At 38.6% G+C, this 15,979-nt stretch overlaps 1 protein-coding gene across 1 annotated transcript in view; it reads right to left on the bottom strand.

Moving 5' to 3' along the window:
- The window catches only part of sgk1 (serum/glucocorticoid regulated kinase 1), a 43,891-nt gene that overhangs the window by 17,580 nt on the left and 10,332 nt on the right, over positions 1–15,979 (bottom strand). Inside the window, exons 4-5 of the mRNA XM_015029727.1 lie at positions 4,717–4,932; positions 1,522–1,585 (exon numbers count right to left, since the gene is read on the bottom strand). Coding sequence (XP_014885213.1) covers positions 1,522–1,585; positions 4,717–4,932 — 280 coding nt within the window. The remainder of the gene's footprint in view (positions 1–1,521; positions 1,586–4,716; positions 4,933–15,979) is intronic.

A 15,979-nucleotide genomic window follows, 5' to 3' on the forward strand; every position in this document is an offset into this window, starting at 1 on the left:
TATATATATATATATAGAATTGTATTACTGTTATTTTTTTATGTTTCTGTTTTGCTCATATTGTCACACTCATGACTAATTTGTTGTAAATGACTCAAATGTGCAGCACCGTACCTCTTTTAAGCTCTCCTAAAGCCTCTAATTGCTGAACTAGGGTCGACAGAGTGTAGCGGTGTGACTGCAGAGGCCACAGGAGCAGGTTGTCAGCAGCTTCTATAATTGCTTGGATTTCTCTCTGCGCTCCAAAAAAAAAAAAAAAAACTCTCTTTACTGACTGGCAGTCCACGGCCAATCTGAAGCACTTTGATCAAAAAGTGGCTCTTGTCACATTTCTTCCTGGGAATGTTCCATGAGGAGTACACAGATCTTAAACTAAAATCGCTGCAGTTGCACAGAGCTACTAGCCCAGTTTTCTGCTCATCAACACTGACACAAATGCAGCTGTGCATTTCAATGTATATTGCTAATGTAGTGTTCACTCACAACGTATGTACTACATCATGTACATGCTGTAGTACATGATGAATAATCAACAATGAAGCCAAATTTAGAAACAATTAACTTATGTTTTCAGCACAATATTTTCTTCTCTGACAGTTTAGTTTTTGTAAAATAATTTTAGATGTCTAAAAACTTGATAGTATTCCTTTTGCCATCAGAAACAACTAGCTAACAGCTTGCAGCAGCAAGTAGGGGAGGGGAAAACTGTATTATACTCCATACGATAGCTAACTATATTAATCTTGGCACAGTTTCCAGCATGTATTAAAACGAGTTTAAACTGCAGAAATGGCCACAACGAAATTTTTTCTTAGTGGTTCTCAAACTGACTTTTTGAATGCACGATTCACCAACTAGCCAACAGCAAGTAGTTGTCTGATGTAAGTGTAAGTACACACATAATCACACACATTCACAAGCACCAGTGCGTTTCACTCTAGTGCTTGTCCTTTATGGTGGACTGTCTTTTACTCCTAAAGTAGAGTGCCATGGAAAATTAAAGTTCAGTGACTTTACTGCCATTTTGGCAATAAACAGAAATGGACTCTCACCTGGTCGCTCATATCTAGGATAAGCGGCAATGACACCAGTTCACACGCTATCAACAGCTGGACTGGGGTTGTAAACAGAGAAGGTCACTGTGCTTTGTGCAAACTGATCTGTCGTGAGCACTCTGTCTGAAACTACTGCTTTGGCACATTCAACAAAACAAACAGTAATCTGAGGTTTTTTGACAACAGCAATTATCCCAGCAGTTTGGAGGTTGGCTCAGAGGACCAAGTGGTGAAGTAAGATCCAGTCATCGGATTTGGAAGAGAAGTTAACAACATTGCAAGAGCAAAACAAAATAAATGGATCTTTTTAAAATTCAAGGCAAAAAAAAAAAAAAAGTAATTAAACTTGGGGAATGGAAACGGCTGTAGAGTCACACACAGCTTTCAGACAGATGGAAAGAACAAGGTGGGAGGAAAAGGAGGAATTAGAGAACAAAAACAACAGGATTTGTTGCAGAATACTCACTGCTGTCGCCAGGGCAACAGTAGCTGTCCTGCTCTGACTCATTGTGGTAGTACAGGTCCATTGCCTGGGGACAGAAATTAGGAAACTCTAAGAAAAACAATTTATCAAAGTATTCAACACTAAGCATGTATATACTTATCCCAGTAGAATGCATTTTATTGTATAACTGTAACCTAATTTCTGCTGAAAAAAATATTTGATTTAAAAAAAAAAAGCATAAGACCAGGCACATCAGGAAATTTTTTTCCTGTTTTCCACAGTGCTGGAATGATGGTTTTGTGAATTTTTGAATTCCTCTGAGAAAAAGTAAAGAGCTTTCAGTTTGGGGTGAATTAAAAAGCCTTACTATAGTCCTTTTATAACCATTGCAAAACACTTCAAATTACCAATAACTACACAGTGGACATACGTCCAAGTTGAGGAGAAACAGAAGAAACAATTATTTCTAAAGATATTTTCTTTTTGTAATTCGGTCATAAATAATTTGTGTTAAGCCCTAGAGATCCAGAATAAATCATTTAAAAGCCATCGGGCTGAATTCACTTCAATAAGTCATTATGTTAATGTAGATTTGCGCTTCGATCACAACTCTACTATTTTCTGAGGTAATGAAATGAGCGCCAACCTTTAAAGAATGACATTTGCTAAGGTAAAAAGTTGGTTCTTTTACAGGTCGACTAATATGAAAGTGAGAAGTTTAAGAGAGAAATCAAAACATGGGGAAATGATTTGCATTTTGTGAAACATCAAGTTATGTCACATCTCTGAAGCAATTTTGACGCAACATCTGATGAGAATAGTGATCATTTATTGGAATGTTGAATTCACAGTGTTGAACTATGTTGGGGTAGGTTAAATTACTTTTGCATGATGTTAGCGAGTGTTTTTTTTTTTTTTATTTTCATAATGAAAGATAACCCTTACTAAGTTGTTATACAGTTACTATCCAAATTAATCAGAAAATTTTCAGGCATTCAGGGATCCTGCATCCTGAGGTGAGTGAATTTTCATCATTTTCACTAATTCTTATTAGGTCATTGCTGTGATATTTGAGTATCCGTATAAATGTTGAGTTGGATGCATGCTGGTACACACAGTGAGCTAAAGCTTTGAGGCTCAAGTTGTGAAATTTCTCAAAAAGAAAAATCCCAAAAATACAACATGGTAGCCTGACTCAGTGATCAAACTGTGTATGATGAAAACAAGGTGCTTCTCCAGGGGTTTCCAATGCAAGTAAATGGTAAAATGAAAGAAGATTTCAAACTCTAGCTATCTGACAGCTAATTTATCTTTTAATAATTTTAATGAAAACATAGAGCATACTGGTTTGAAAGTGGCTCTCAGAAAGGCACAGAATTAAAAATGTAAAGCAATGTACCGCAGTTGTTACTGCGGCCTGCTCCACTTTCCTCTTTTAATCAACATGATTAAACACCCTTCAGGGAATTATCAGTGGTATTTCCATAAAACTGGCCTGATAGGGTTACGATAACACAACACATTGTTTGTTTGTTTTTGTTGGGTTTTTTTAAGATGTTGCTGCTAGTCAACAACTTTCCAAAGTGCGTTGTGTTTGTTTTAAAAACAGCTTTAGCCTAGTTTGGGATTCTCCCCAGCAACTCTGTGTGGTTTCCCCTGGGGCTTTTTTCTGAGACAACCTCAGAAGAGGCATGTGTATTGTCTGTTTATGTGCGTGTAGTTTATTTCAGTTTCATCTCTTTGTTCACTTATTCAGTGGATTGCCGCCAGTCACTTGATTTCCGTTTAAGCTGTGTAGCTAACAGTAGCCTCATTCCTTTATCGATTTTTTTGTTCACATCTCCTTTTTCTGTCATCTATGCCTTCTTTCTTCTCCTTAAATTTACATGAAAATCTAACTAACTATCTTCCGTCTCCACCCCCACCCCAGGTTTCTCTCATGCCCTCTTTCTTTTACTGTTTATCAATTCAGCAGAGGTCTGATGGAGCGGTATCCATAGAGATAGTTATAGAGAGTTAGGAGTTTCTAATCATCAATATTTCATGTCATATTTATTATTCTACAAGAAGACTAACTTTGGCTTTTTTGAGCCAGTAGAGTGTGCATGTTAGAGTTTGCATGAGGATTAATGTAGAGCTCAAGAGAACGCCGGGAAAGTTACAAAACACTAAACAAGGAGATGGAAATGTTTTCCCTGTGCATTTCTTTTCCTTTGGTGCGACTGACGAAAAAAGAAAATGAAAAATTTGCCTTATGATTAATTTTATATTTTGAATAATTTTTCCTTAACATCATAGTATGATAAACTCTCATCAATGATGTGACACTGACTTCCAGAATACCTTAACAAATAGCAAGAGATTCATAAGGGATTTCATGTAGTTTCTAATAAACTCAGAAAAATGAATGTTTGATTATTTATCTCTTAACAAAGTTTCTTAGAAATAAATCAAATGTAATTGGAGATCCTGTATGTTCCCCTTCAGATTCTTCCACTTTTATAAGAATCATGGATTTGTGCGTTTTGCAGCAGAGTCGACTACCTGGTTTGTTCCCGAGAAACACTGAAGACTTTCTGTTTAACTGAATATATACAGCTGAATATGTTCTGCAGTAATCTGCTGAATGTATTTGTTTTAGGACATGTCTCTCCTCCCACCTGCATTCATAGTATCCATGGTGACCAGCTGTAGTTTAAACCGATGGGTTTGAATAGGTTCCCATATATTATTGTTTGGTATTTTAACATATGAAGTGTAAAAACAATGACTTTAAGGACCAGAGAACTTTGACTATGTCGGCTTGCTACGCATTTAACTTTAAAGAAATGTCTGAAGAGGACAACTGATGATGTCAACACTTTCTGTCCTGGAATTAGGTATTTGGCTTGTTTAGTATAATTAAGCTCTTGTTGAGTTTTATTGAATAAGATTAAGTTTTATGTAGAAAGAATAGTTTCCTCACCATCAGTGATCATGGTCAATATTCTTCATTAATACATTTATCTTATCTAGCTTTGTTCATGTTTTGGTGCTCTCCAAATATCAACTACGAAACTTTTAATTTCCATCTACAGTTGCTCAGGAGTAATTACAGAATACATTCATGTTCCAGTGTAATGGAGCAACACCTACTCAGATATTACCAAGATATGCAAATCTTGAATCATCTTTAGTGTCTCTACTTTTAAGAGTGACTTAATCAGTGTCTTGAACCTGAGTACGTTGACGGGGCTGCCAGCTGTCCTCCATGCCATAGCTGATGTAGGGTCCACTGCAGATGGAGCACTCCAGGATCACCGGGCTGGCCAGGAGGGGCGAGGTGTGAAGCGCCCAGCACTGACAGCCGTCCATGTGAACGTCTGACTCCGCCTCCTTTGGTTTGCCTGCATTCTCGTTGTGGTGGCGGGAGAGCATCCTCCATTTCCGCACCTGCAAATTAGTGGGGAATTATACGTTTTGTTTGCGCTGTAATGCTTTGAACAGAAATATTTTGGAAAATTTGGGAAAATACAAACAGGTGTATTTGGAATATTTATTTACACAAGTCGGATACAAAAAGCCAACAAAACATTATTGTAAGAATGATTATTTGCCCATTACATAACAGCCACTGTGATTTCAATATTTACCTAAATTATAATAGTTTTGAGGGGAAAGAAAAGATTAATGTTCAATCCTGGACAAATCTAGATGCGGAAGTGGTAGATGGTTTTTTATCCAATTTCAAATATCCTACCATTAATGTCAGTCCACCTGTTCTTTTATTGAAGGTGTAGATATCAGCCAGTCATGCTAAGTGCAATATACCGCAGCAGATAGAGCAGTAGAGCTCTTCATTAAATTTTCCATTAGTTCTTTATTTCGCATCATGACAGATGGCAAATGTTTAATTATATTGACAATAAATTAAGTTAATCATTGCTGCGGCATAATCCGACCCAGACTTTCAGAGTAGTTATAATATTATATACTTGATCAAGCTGAAAACGAGGCAGATGTGTTTGCTGAAGCTTTTTGCAAAATGTTAGGACTATTAATCGTCAAATGTGCAACAAAAATATTTAAATATTTAAACAATATTTAAATATTTAATAATATTTAAATATTGTTAAATATTTGTAAAACTTTCCTTTTTATTGAGCTTAGTATTCAGAGTGACTATATGAATAAACATTTGTTTACGTATTTTTCAGTTACTACGGTTGATCATTTTTCCTTCAATAGAAAACTCACCTGGTCAGTGACTCTCAAACAAACAAACAAACAAAAAAAACTTTTTACTTTTTACAAGTCGGCTTTAAGTGATTAATTGAATTTGGCAATAGTGTATATATAGCAAGAATATTATTTGAAAGTACAGAAATGAACTGGAATAATATCAATTATTGATATAAATTGGACTTGTCTCATAAAATGCCTCACAGTAGCAACTCACATACGTCGTGAGTTGCTACTGTAAGATGAACTGAATTAAACTAAATTATATGGGGATGTTTCTTAAATGTATTTCTTAAATCTCTGATACCAGCAGAGTCAACGTCCCCCACTTCATGAATAAAACATCTTACAGCGACATTTGTTTTGCACAGGAGGCAGTGAGTGAGTCAGTGTCAGGCTCAGCAGTAATCTGCTCCTATGTGACAGCTGCAGTGACACATTCTCCTGAGGACAATCTTCCCACAAGCCTTATTTATTTATTTATTTTCTCAATCACCATTTAGCATGTGTCTGGCAATGTTGACTGAATACATATCACGAGCAGAAACGGAATGTGTCCTTTGAGCACACACTGAAACGCACACATGCACTGAATAGAGATTAGACGAATCTGCCGTACAATATGGGAGAACGGAAGCCGAGGTCAAGGTGTGAATGGCTCTGGAAGAAACCAAATTACATAGCTGGATGTGCCGGTGACCCAGAGCAGCTCTTATGTTTGGTAAAGTGTGTCCTTGGCACAGCGAGCTAACTGCTTCAGAGACTGCAGTCTTATCAAGGCTGCTGCCCCAGCGACCCTCTACATTACCTCTAAAATAGCCTGGGCATACAGTAGGAGTGAGAGAGAATAGTGTGTTGTCTGCCTTCTAGACCAGAATTGCAGCTCAGCTAAAAACTTTTCCTTTTTCTCCCTCGTGCTCATAAATACGACAGGACTGGATGTCAAAGAGAGAGTGATGTGTAGGTGTGTGATTATGTTCCGCAGAGGTTTCCTGCCATTAAGTGTGAATGAATCATTGGATAGTGTATTAATTGGCTACTTATGATGCAATCTTCAGACACCGAGAGAATAGGTGAACATGTTTGACAGACTCCCCTCTCTGTCAACCCCTTCTTCCTGCCCTTTGACCTTGTTTTCTGCCACCATCAGTGATTAAGTTGCATAAAACCTTCAAGATCTGTCCTTTAACTTCACAAGCTCAGGATGCAATACACGCAGAGGAAATTCTCGTTCTACAGCCAGGATGTCCAAGTTAGATCCACGGCTTCACAAATCAGGGAATGAAAACATTTCCCTTACTCGCACTTCGTTAGAAAATCTTCCTCAGCGCTCTCCAGCCTGGCCTCTTTAAGGTCTATCTGTCTTTATTGCTCATAAGTTGTGAAAACACTTGACGTAAAAAGTCTGACCTTTACCTCCTTTTGGCACAGAGTCAGAAACAGTGCAGGGTAAAGCAGCAATCAGTCCTTAATCACTTATCTAACAGAATGAAAAAGAATAATAAACATTTATTACTTTTTATACTGCGTAAGAGTAAAAATATATAATTTTTATTTCCAAGCTCTTTTCCCAACCATATCCTTCCTTCCTTGTGCCCTTCCTTCATTCCTTTTTCTTTCCTTCCTTGTATTCTACCTACCCTTTTCCTTCTTTGTCTTATTGCTTTCTTTAATTCTTTTCTAAATTATTTCTTGCTTACTTTTTTCTACCTCAATTCTGTAGTAGAGTCTTTTTTATGTCCTTGCATTTGTCCTTGTACCCTACCTTCATTTACTCATCCCATCATTCTTTGTTTGAAACCTCCCATCCCTCAGTGTGTTCTTTCTCATTCTCTCTCTTGTGGATAAGCGAGGAAGCATAAGCAAAGAAGCATAAGTTCTGATTTAGATGGTCCAAATGGAGAAGCAACAGTGAATACACCATGTGCAATGTGGGAGATTAGGCAGCAGAGATGCTGGTAAAAGCCAGTGAAAAAAAAATTAGATTTAAAAAAAACAAGACAGAAAAAGAAATGTAATCCGACAGATGAAGAGGGATGACCAGATGAGCAGGATTCCGAATTCAAGATTGGAAAATCGCATCAAAACTGCTTCTGACTTTGGTTGTTTTGTGACATGATTACTTTCTTTCATTTTTAAATCTCAGGAAGCTCTAAGACAAAGTTTCTAATAGTTGAGTGTTTGGTGAAAAAGCTGTGTATTCTTTAACACTTACGCGTTTAACGGTAACCGTACTTAAACAATCATTCACTCGGCTGGTTTCTTTGCATGTCATTTGGATGTTAAAGCAGATGCAGCAGCTTTAAATGTCGGTAACGTTTGGGCGTGAGACAACTTGTTATTGTGAATCAGAGTGAAATCCCTGCTAACAATGATCGGCTACAGTAGATTACTGCTCAGCATGCAATTCACAAGGAGGCAAATTAGGTCAATTTCAAGCTCAGCTGTCAAGTTTGTTTGATAAACCCCAACCACACAAGCGGTTTATGTAGATTTGTCTCTGGGAGTACAAAAATAAAATTATTACTGGGTAATCAGGCCGCTGTTGCTTGCACTTTAGTGATACAGTAGTTTTGGCTTCATCTCCGAAGCATGGAGATGGAAGATAGTCTCCCAAAGGAGATTAGGACAACAATCATTTCCAAAATCCCTCATAATGATTTTCTTCTAGCCCTTTCTCTTTGTCATTTTTATTTGGCAATGGCAGATGGACAGAAATGAGGAAGGACTGAACGATGTACGGAAAAGGGAACAAGGTCAGAGGTCATCTGTGACGTAAAGAGTTTTACATATCGATGCAAATGAACAATGCTGAACCAAGACTTTGAAATCCGTAAACAAATGACAGACTGACAAATATGAACCATCGTAAGCATCAACAACAACTGTTTGACTGATTCGAAGTTAGCGTCCCAGTCAAAACAAATCAACCACCGGAGCCTCTGTGAGAATTTCAAACCTTATTGTCCACAAACAGGACAGTTGAGATCGTTACAATGTAATTGCCATAGATCTTGAAATTCCTGTTTCAACTGTTTGGGATGGTGTCAATACCACAGTTGGACAAGGAAGTCTTTAGAAATAAGTGCACTAAATTTTTTTAAAGGTATAAAGTTCACAAGGAGAAAAGTTCAGCTGACTGTGACAGACAATGATGAAATCAAAGGGTTTCAGACATTTTCATTCAAAGGCTGTCAGAAAACAAGAAAGCTTGCATGTTAAGTTCTTTAAAGGATCTGGCAACCCATTTATTCAATCCCACAGATGATTGAGAAAGCATCTAAACCCGCACTCTTGCAAATTTGAAAGTGTTCAAGCTGACAGCAATGATGCACAGCGTCAGAAATGACCTATATTCAGACGCTGGACCTTTTGATTGGTTGCACGTTTCGAAAACAATAGCTGCACAAACACGTTTGATGCGTTAGTTGTAACATATAATCTTTACGCGCAATAGGCAATAATACATACCGTCTATCAAATGCCTTTGTCATGAGATTTGCAAGTTTTTTTGAAGATAGATTTCATTAAAACAAATCTAAAACAAACATCTATTCCTATCCTAGGAACGCCTGGTAGCTGCAGCTGAGCTATTTTTCTATTTTGGTGCAGAATAGGTCTGCCTGTAAAATGCCGCAGCAGCAATGGAAATGAATGGCCTCTCCATATTTAGCTGGTGTATATTTATCTGCTTGGGGTAAAAATGAGAGGTCATGAGATGCTAGTTTCAGTTTACTGCTCAAACCACATTCGTTTTAATGCCAGAAAACTTAACTGGATGAAGGATGAACGTTATGTTTAATGAATGTTAAGCAAGTCCGTTCTCCAGGTCTAGGGAGAGTTATCTAATTAGCATACAAGCCAGTTTCTGAATCGATAGAGAAAGAATATAGTTAGAATGAGACGAGAAAAGAAATAGCGACACAAAAATATAAACGTTGTAATGCATACAAGTTGGATTTTGATTAGACCTGTGGTTTCAACAATAAATTCCTGCAAGCACTGCCAGTAGCTGGAGTTGGGCCAAACTGACACAAGCCTGCTTCACGCTGAAGCTAGGCTGGCACCTCCTCTGTTTTATTACCAAGCAAAGGATTTGAAAGAGTGGGGCTGCTGAGGTTTGTAACAAGGCAAAAAAAGGAAGTTCTGAGCCAATTAAATCAACCGTTCACAAAGGCACAAACAGAATTTGGGAATGAAAGGCATTTCGCCCCGATATTGATACAGTATGCATGGCGAGGCAACTTCTTGGAAAGGGATTTTTGGCTCCCTGTGCTCTTGCTGTAACTCTAATTGGACCTTGAGGGGCATACCTCCTAATGCCACCTCGCTCCCAGGGCTTACTAAAACCCCTTTTGACAGGAATTCAATTCATGGCAAGCGCCGCTAAAGCTTGAATCCAACTGAGTGACTCTCAGGGCTGCGTGACCTGATAGGTGAAAAAAGAACAACTGATTCAGAAACTGATTTGAAAAGTTTCCAAGCTCGCTGCGTTTTTAGCTGCGATATTTTTGGCTGTATTTAGAAAAACTACATCGGCCTTGATTTTCCATCCAGTTTTTTAAAGTTCAGCCTTCAACAGGTGATGACTGGAGTACAGAGTTCACGGCTTTACCTGAATAATGTCCAATAATTGGTAACTAGTAAAGCGCCACAATCTAAAATCTGACGCTAAACGTGTCAATCATTTGCTCCATCCAGAAGTGCTTCCTTGCTGATACGGACTTGTAGATTAATTTCGTGACGTCAACAACCAAATCTTGACAGCATAGAAATATAGTCTAATGCACCGCAGAAACATGGGACCTTTTTTCTGAGAAAACTTTACAGCCAGGGTGCAAGACAAGAATTAGAGTATTTATACTTCTGTGGTCTCATTTACATACAAAGACTGATTTAACACCTGACTTGTTTTTCAGCTCCCTAGCATTGCCTTCTTAATCCTTAACAGGATTTTTTTTTTCTCCAAATGCAGGTCCAATCTCAAGTCTTTTAGAGCCAGTTTGAGTAAACACAGCGTTATTGGATCGATAAGTCCAACCCCCTGTCTGTATTCTTCAAGGGACAATCCAAATCAAGTACCGGCTCTTTGAAGAACAAAGAGTCAAAGTCCAGAGTCAAGTCTTTGAGTGGAAATTCTAGGGCTTTAATTCAAGTTAAATCCCAGGAATTACTTTATAAATCGGGTTTGTTTGTGAACAATAGATTTTAAAGGCTTATATAAATGTGTTTCCTCCTGACTGTAGCAGCAAGACTCAAGTCAGAGTTGAGTCTTTATGTCAAGTCTCAAGTTTTGTGACTTAACTAAGACTCAAATCCAAGTCTTAGAGTCGAATCGTTTTGTTTCAATCAGCGCCTAAGAAAGACCTGTTTCAAATAAGTCCATTGAAGATTCAGCTTGTGAGGTTTTTGTGGCTCCCAATGGAGAACAGAGGCGGATGCCATCGAGCTAATCCTGCTGCTTTATCTCTGCGGAGAGCGAGGCACGTGGCCACCTGACTCATTGACATACTTATCATAAATGGACATGACCCACTGATCATCTGCCACCTCATCTGAGCTGGCAGTTTCTGTCCACGAGGACCAAAGTACAAAATCATCAAGCTGACTCGCACAGAACATTAACAAAATTGAGCTTAACTTCACTGACAAACGAGGCACGGCTTTCTAATCTTTAGATTCAGACCCGAGGTTTTATCGCTGCTTTTGACTGAGGATGAATCAAAAGTCATCCACATCTCACAGGGACTCGTGGGAGTAGATAAAAATCTCTGTTCCTCTTGGACACACTCGGCTTCATATTTCTCTCTGGATTTCTCCAGCCTTCATCTTCTCTGCCTCACTTCCTGCCTTCCTTCCGTTCTCCTGCATGACTGACTTTTGGACAGCAAACTCAAATGGGGCCAGAGAAGTTCAGGATTTTCCAAGTACTCTCACTGATTAACACCATCACTCCGTCAATAATTACACCAGGCTACAAAGGCATGCCCTGAAAAATGGCACTGCTGGATAGCTTAGGTAATAGTTATGGCCTTACATAACGTACATTATAAGATATTACATGATAGGAGGATTTAGTCGGGCTTTTATATAATAAAATGCAGCCTTTTCTACTTTATAAATAGGAAATAGTCGAAAGGCTAGGAGCTACACTCGGGAAAGTGCGAGATAATTAACACTTCAAGCATCCTGTTGCTGCAATTTCTTTGAAAAAAAAAAAGTTCTCACAAGGAGTCCTAATTCAGTCAGACATAATGTGTGCATATTTTAAGGTTTAATGCTGCATGCAAAAATTATTATCTTCCATGTTTAGAGCAGAAAAGCATGAATCTGCTCCGACGTGATGAAAATCCATCAAAGCAACGATGCGTGTCAAAATCATACCTTCGTATTGAATTGATTTTACATATGCTTCATTGTCTTTTTCAATAGAGTAGAATAAAAATATGTGGTACATTTTTTTTTATTTGCTAAAACTGTAAGCATACGCATGAGCATACAGACAATAATCAGGAGTAGATTGTCTTTACAGTACAAACAGCAGTGACTAATAGCTAAGTGCAGGTAAATAAGTGGTATGTCACTCCATGTGTTGTTGTGTATATGAGAAAACAGTCATCGTTGTTAAGTAGGGCTCTGTCATCGATAACATAAGTAAAAATATCTGTAGAATTTGGGAACATTCTGCAGTTAAAGCCAATGACACAAACTTTGCCGTCGGGATTTGAGTTTCCAGATTCCTTTCAGAGTCTAAAAACATGTTTATCAGGTTAACCGGACTACTTGCCCAGAAGCTGTTAGTATGCTCCTGCTTGCTAACATGTATGAAGTGCTATTCATTCACATGGAAATATTGTTGTCATGTTGCTTTTCTTTTTCTTTTTTTAAATACCCCACCGACTGTGAAGCTCGGCAGCACCTTTAGATTTGTGGAAAACTGAGGAAAACTCCTCGCAGAGGGGATAGCAAGTCGGGACAAGCAGATCTCACTGAGATTTCATGTTCTTTTTACGTTTTGATCAAGTCCTCATACGGAACAGTACAGGCTTGACTCAAGAGATTAGTGTCATGGCTACGTTTGCATTGTATTTCTGTGTGTGAGTGTGCATGGCATTCCGGCTGCTGCATACACCGAACACCACAGGATGTTCTTTTCAGGAGGCTTTACGGTGCTTTTATTTCTCTTCATGCTCAAGCAGCAACAGGGCAGATGACAAGGCCTCGTCTTCTGGTTTGGAATAAACTGTCCTCTCAGTTTCTACTGTTTTCTCTTCGTGCGTCTTCCACATCAGCTCTAACGCTACAACCAGACGTTATTCTCTATTTGTCATGATCCATTCCCTCCTCTGCTTGCAAGCAAACCTTTTCTCCCTGCAGTCACCAAAAGTGTCAGTGGGGTGAAGGCCAAAGAGCAGAGGGTCAAGTTTTTTTTTTTTTTTTTTTTTTTTGTATTTTTAATGTTGTTGACTCTTTGTATTTAGAAGAAAAAGATGCTGTGTTGGCTTTCTAATGAGTAGAGAAAGTTGATACTGATATCTATCAGATTGGATTTTTTTTTCTCCAAACAATAAAAAGCTTATTAAAACTCACCAAAATTCTGATTTCAGAGAGTATTTATTTTTTAATCAGTTCTTTCCTCTCTGTGGATTCGAGGCAAATTAAATTCCAGTTCATATGCAGGTCCCAGGTCCTCTGGCAGCCGTCCACAACAACACCACATCTGCTGCCAAGTGCTGATTAAAAAATTACTAATTCTTGTCTCACAAGCAGAAAAGCCACACCAAGCAAAGCAAGGTAATAAAAAAACAAAAAACAAAAAGAAAAACCTGCTTTCATCACCAAGTGCCTATCAGAAACATTGTTAAATCTGCGACTTTTTGACAGCGACAATTCACCTTGATGGGCTGATAAATCACACGATGAAACCTCGCTCATTTGCATCTGAGCCAGGATGCGGGTGGCCTCCATCAGGGCAAAGCAGAGACTTGCATGCAAGTAAAATTACTTTCAGGCTCCTCAGGTGTTTACTAAACCATTTATAGGGGGGAAGGGTCGGGTTGACTTGCAAAATCTTTTGATAGAACATTTAAAGACGCAATATTGTGTTTACGAAACACCGTGTTGATGTACAACATATGACATGTAGTATTTGGGAATAAAGTACAATATCAGATGAGGACATCTACTCTGACTGCCACTGTGTTAGATAAATGTGTGGCTGTCAATCATTCATCAGGCCTTTTCTTCAGAGTTTCACACAATGCTTCTATTGCACTCTAGATCAGTGGTTCTTCACCTGGGTTTGATCAGTCGGTCTCAGGGGTTCGGCGGAGCCTCTGCCGCGGAGGTAAAGACACGCTGTGTAAAGTCGTGACGACGCCCCGTTTTGCCATCACTTGCTCCAGAGGATCACGTTACATTGCTTAGCCAATCAGTGCTGCGGGAAGGAGTTCCACTCTCAGCATGGATTTGAACTTGTGTCTTTAATTACTTCAGTGAAGCTCACCGTTTTTACCAAATTCTGTAGTCCAAATTCTGTAGTCTAAATCTGCTCCTTAGTCACATCTTTTCGGGGTTGGTACTGCCTCTAGTGGCGTGGGGGAGGTAATACAACTAATATAATTACATTAATAAATCAGAATACCGCAAATTATTTTCTGTGTGGGAGGGGTTCGGTGAATGCGCATATGAGACTGGGGGGTTCGGTACCTCAAAAAAGGTTAAGAACCACTGCTCTAGAGCAAAGAATCACCGCTGGGTTCTCTGTGCAGGGTGTTCTAACCTCAACGCAACACCCCGTATTTCTGCAGACCAATAAGTTATTTTCTCAGATAAGAGACGCTGTGGACAGATTCATCAATTTTGAAGGGACAGATTAAGATTTTTTGAAGTGAGTATCTGTCAAAAGGCTATGAGTGGTTCATATAATTCCTCCAACTCGCTTATCATCTTTATTATTTAATACAAGTCCAAATGAATGGATGGATTTTTGAATGGATGGTAATTTTAAACTATCTCAGAGTATTCTAGATAGTAAGCCATATCAGAAATCACATCAAAGAGGGCCATCTTATAACCACAAAGAGATCAAAAAATTTAATTGCTGTTTATCCAAATGGAGTTTGAAGGACGTCAGCATTGTCCTTGTGTTTTGGGTGGTCATTTACGTGGAAGCTTTTTGTGTAAAACTTGTACTAAGAACAGTACACGCACTGGAGACACCCGAGTAATTAACTAACAGAAAAATAAGAGAGTGTAGAAATCAGCTAAATTTGTTCCCTTTAACCTACTCCCTCGAATTAGCATTGTTTTTTTTATGCTGCTTTACTTGAATACTATAGGCAGTCACTCTGGAAATATTTTTGCATGTTTCTTTCCTCAATGTGGCGTTTCACAAAGGAAGATTGTTGGAGGGACACTGCCTCCAACCTCTTTTGTTGGTAAATAATACCTGTAAATAACCACAAAATGTGATGACTGTTTAAAGACTCATAAAATTGCTACTGCAATTTTTGATATTCAAATTGTTTTGATATGGGAAAAGTCCTCTCTGGATTTTGGCCTCTCTCAATGTAGCCATTAGCTTCAGCTGCTGATACTCCGGATTTAGAAAAAAACAAATACTACTAGCAGGCTAGTAGACAAACATACCTGCAAGTAGTATTCAGAGCCCCGTTAAAAAAATGTTTTACAGTCGTTTTGGTAAAACACATGGTACTGTGTGATGTAGAAGAAGCTACCCACTTGCCACAAAAAGAAAATGGAACATGGAGTAAAATGGAATGAAAATTGATTTCCTCGAACACCTTACACCGTCTCATGCAACACATCTCGTATTTACTCCAAAAGAGTTTTGCTTATAGCCTCAATGGGATGGTGATGACTCATTCCCTCATAAAGCCCAGGAAACTGGAAAAACACACACAGACACAAAGGCCGGAGTGAACTGACGGGTGCAGCGAGTGACAAGCAGAAGGTTAGCTGCAGCCAGATCATGGTGACATTACGGTAACGTGTGTTAAAGCAAGGCATTTGTTGACAGTTCCAGCGTTTTTGGCTGGACGCAGTCGTCCCACTGTCCACTTTAGATGCACTCGCCAACTGTGGGCAACAGTAAGCCTCAGTATTTTGTTTGCTTTAGTTTTTTTTTTTTTTTTTTTTTTTTTTTTTTTTTTAACAAAAAAAATAACTGGGTCCCCCTAAAAAAAAAACAAAACAAAAAAAAAAAATTGGGCTTTTTTTTCCCCACGGTTGGGGG

Source organism: Poecilia latipinna, unplaced genomic scaffold (assembly GCF_001443285.1).
Source record: "Poecilia latipinna isolate Pla-1442-1.1 unplaced genomic scaffold, P_latipinna-1.0 Scaffold161, whole genome shotgun sequence".
Lineage (NCBI taxonomy): Eukaryota > Metazoa > Chordata > Actinopteri > Cyprinodontiformes > Poeciliidae > Poecilia > Poecilia latipinna.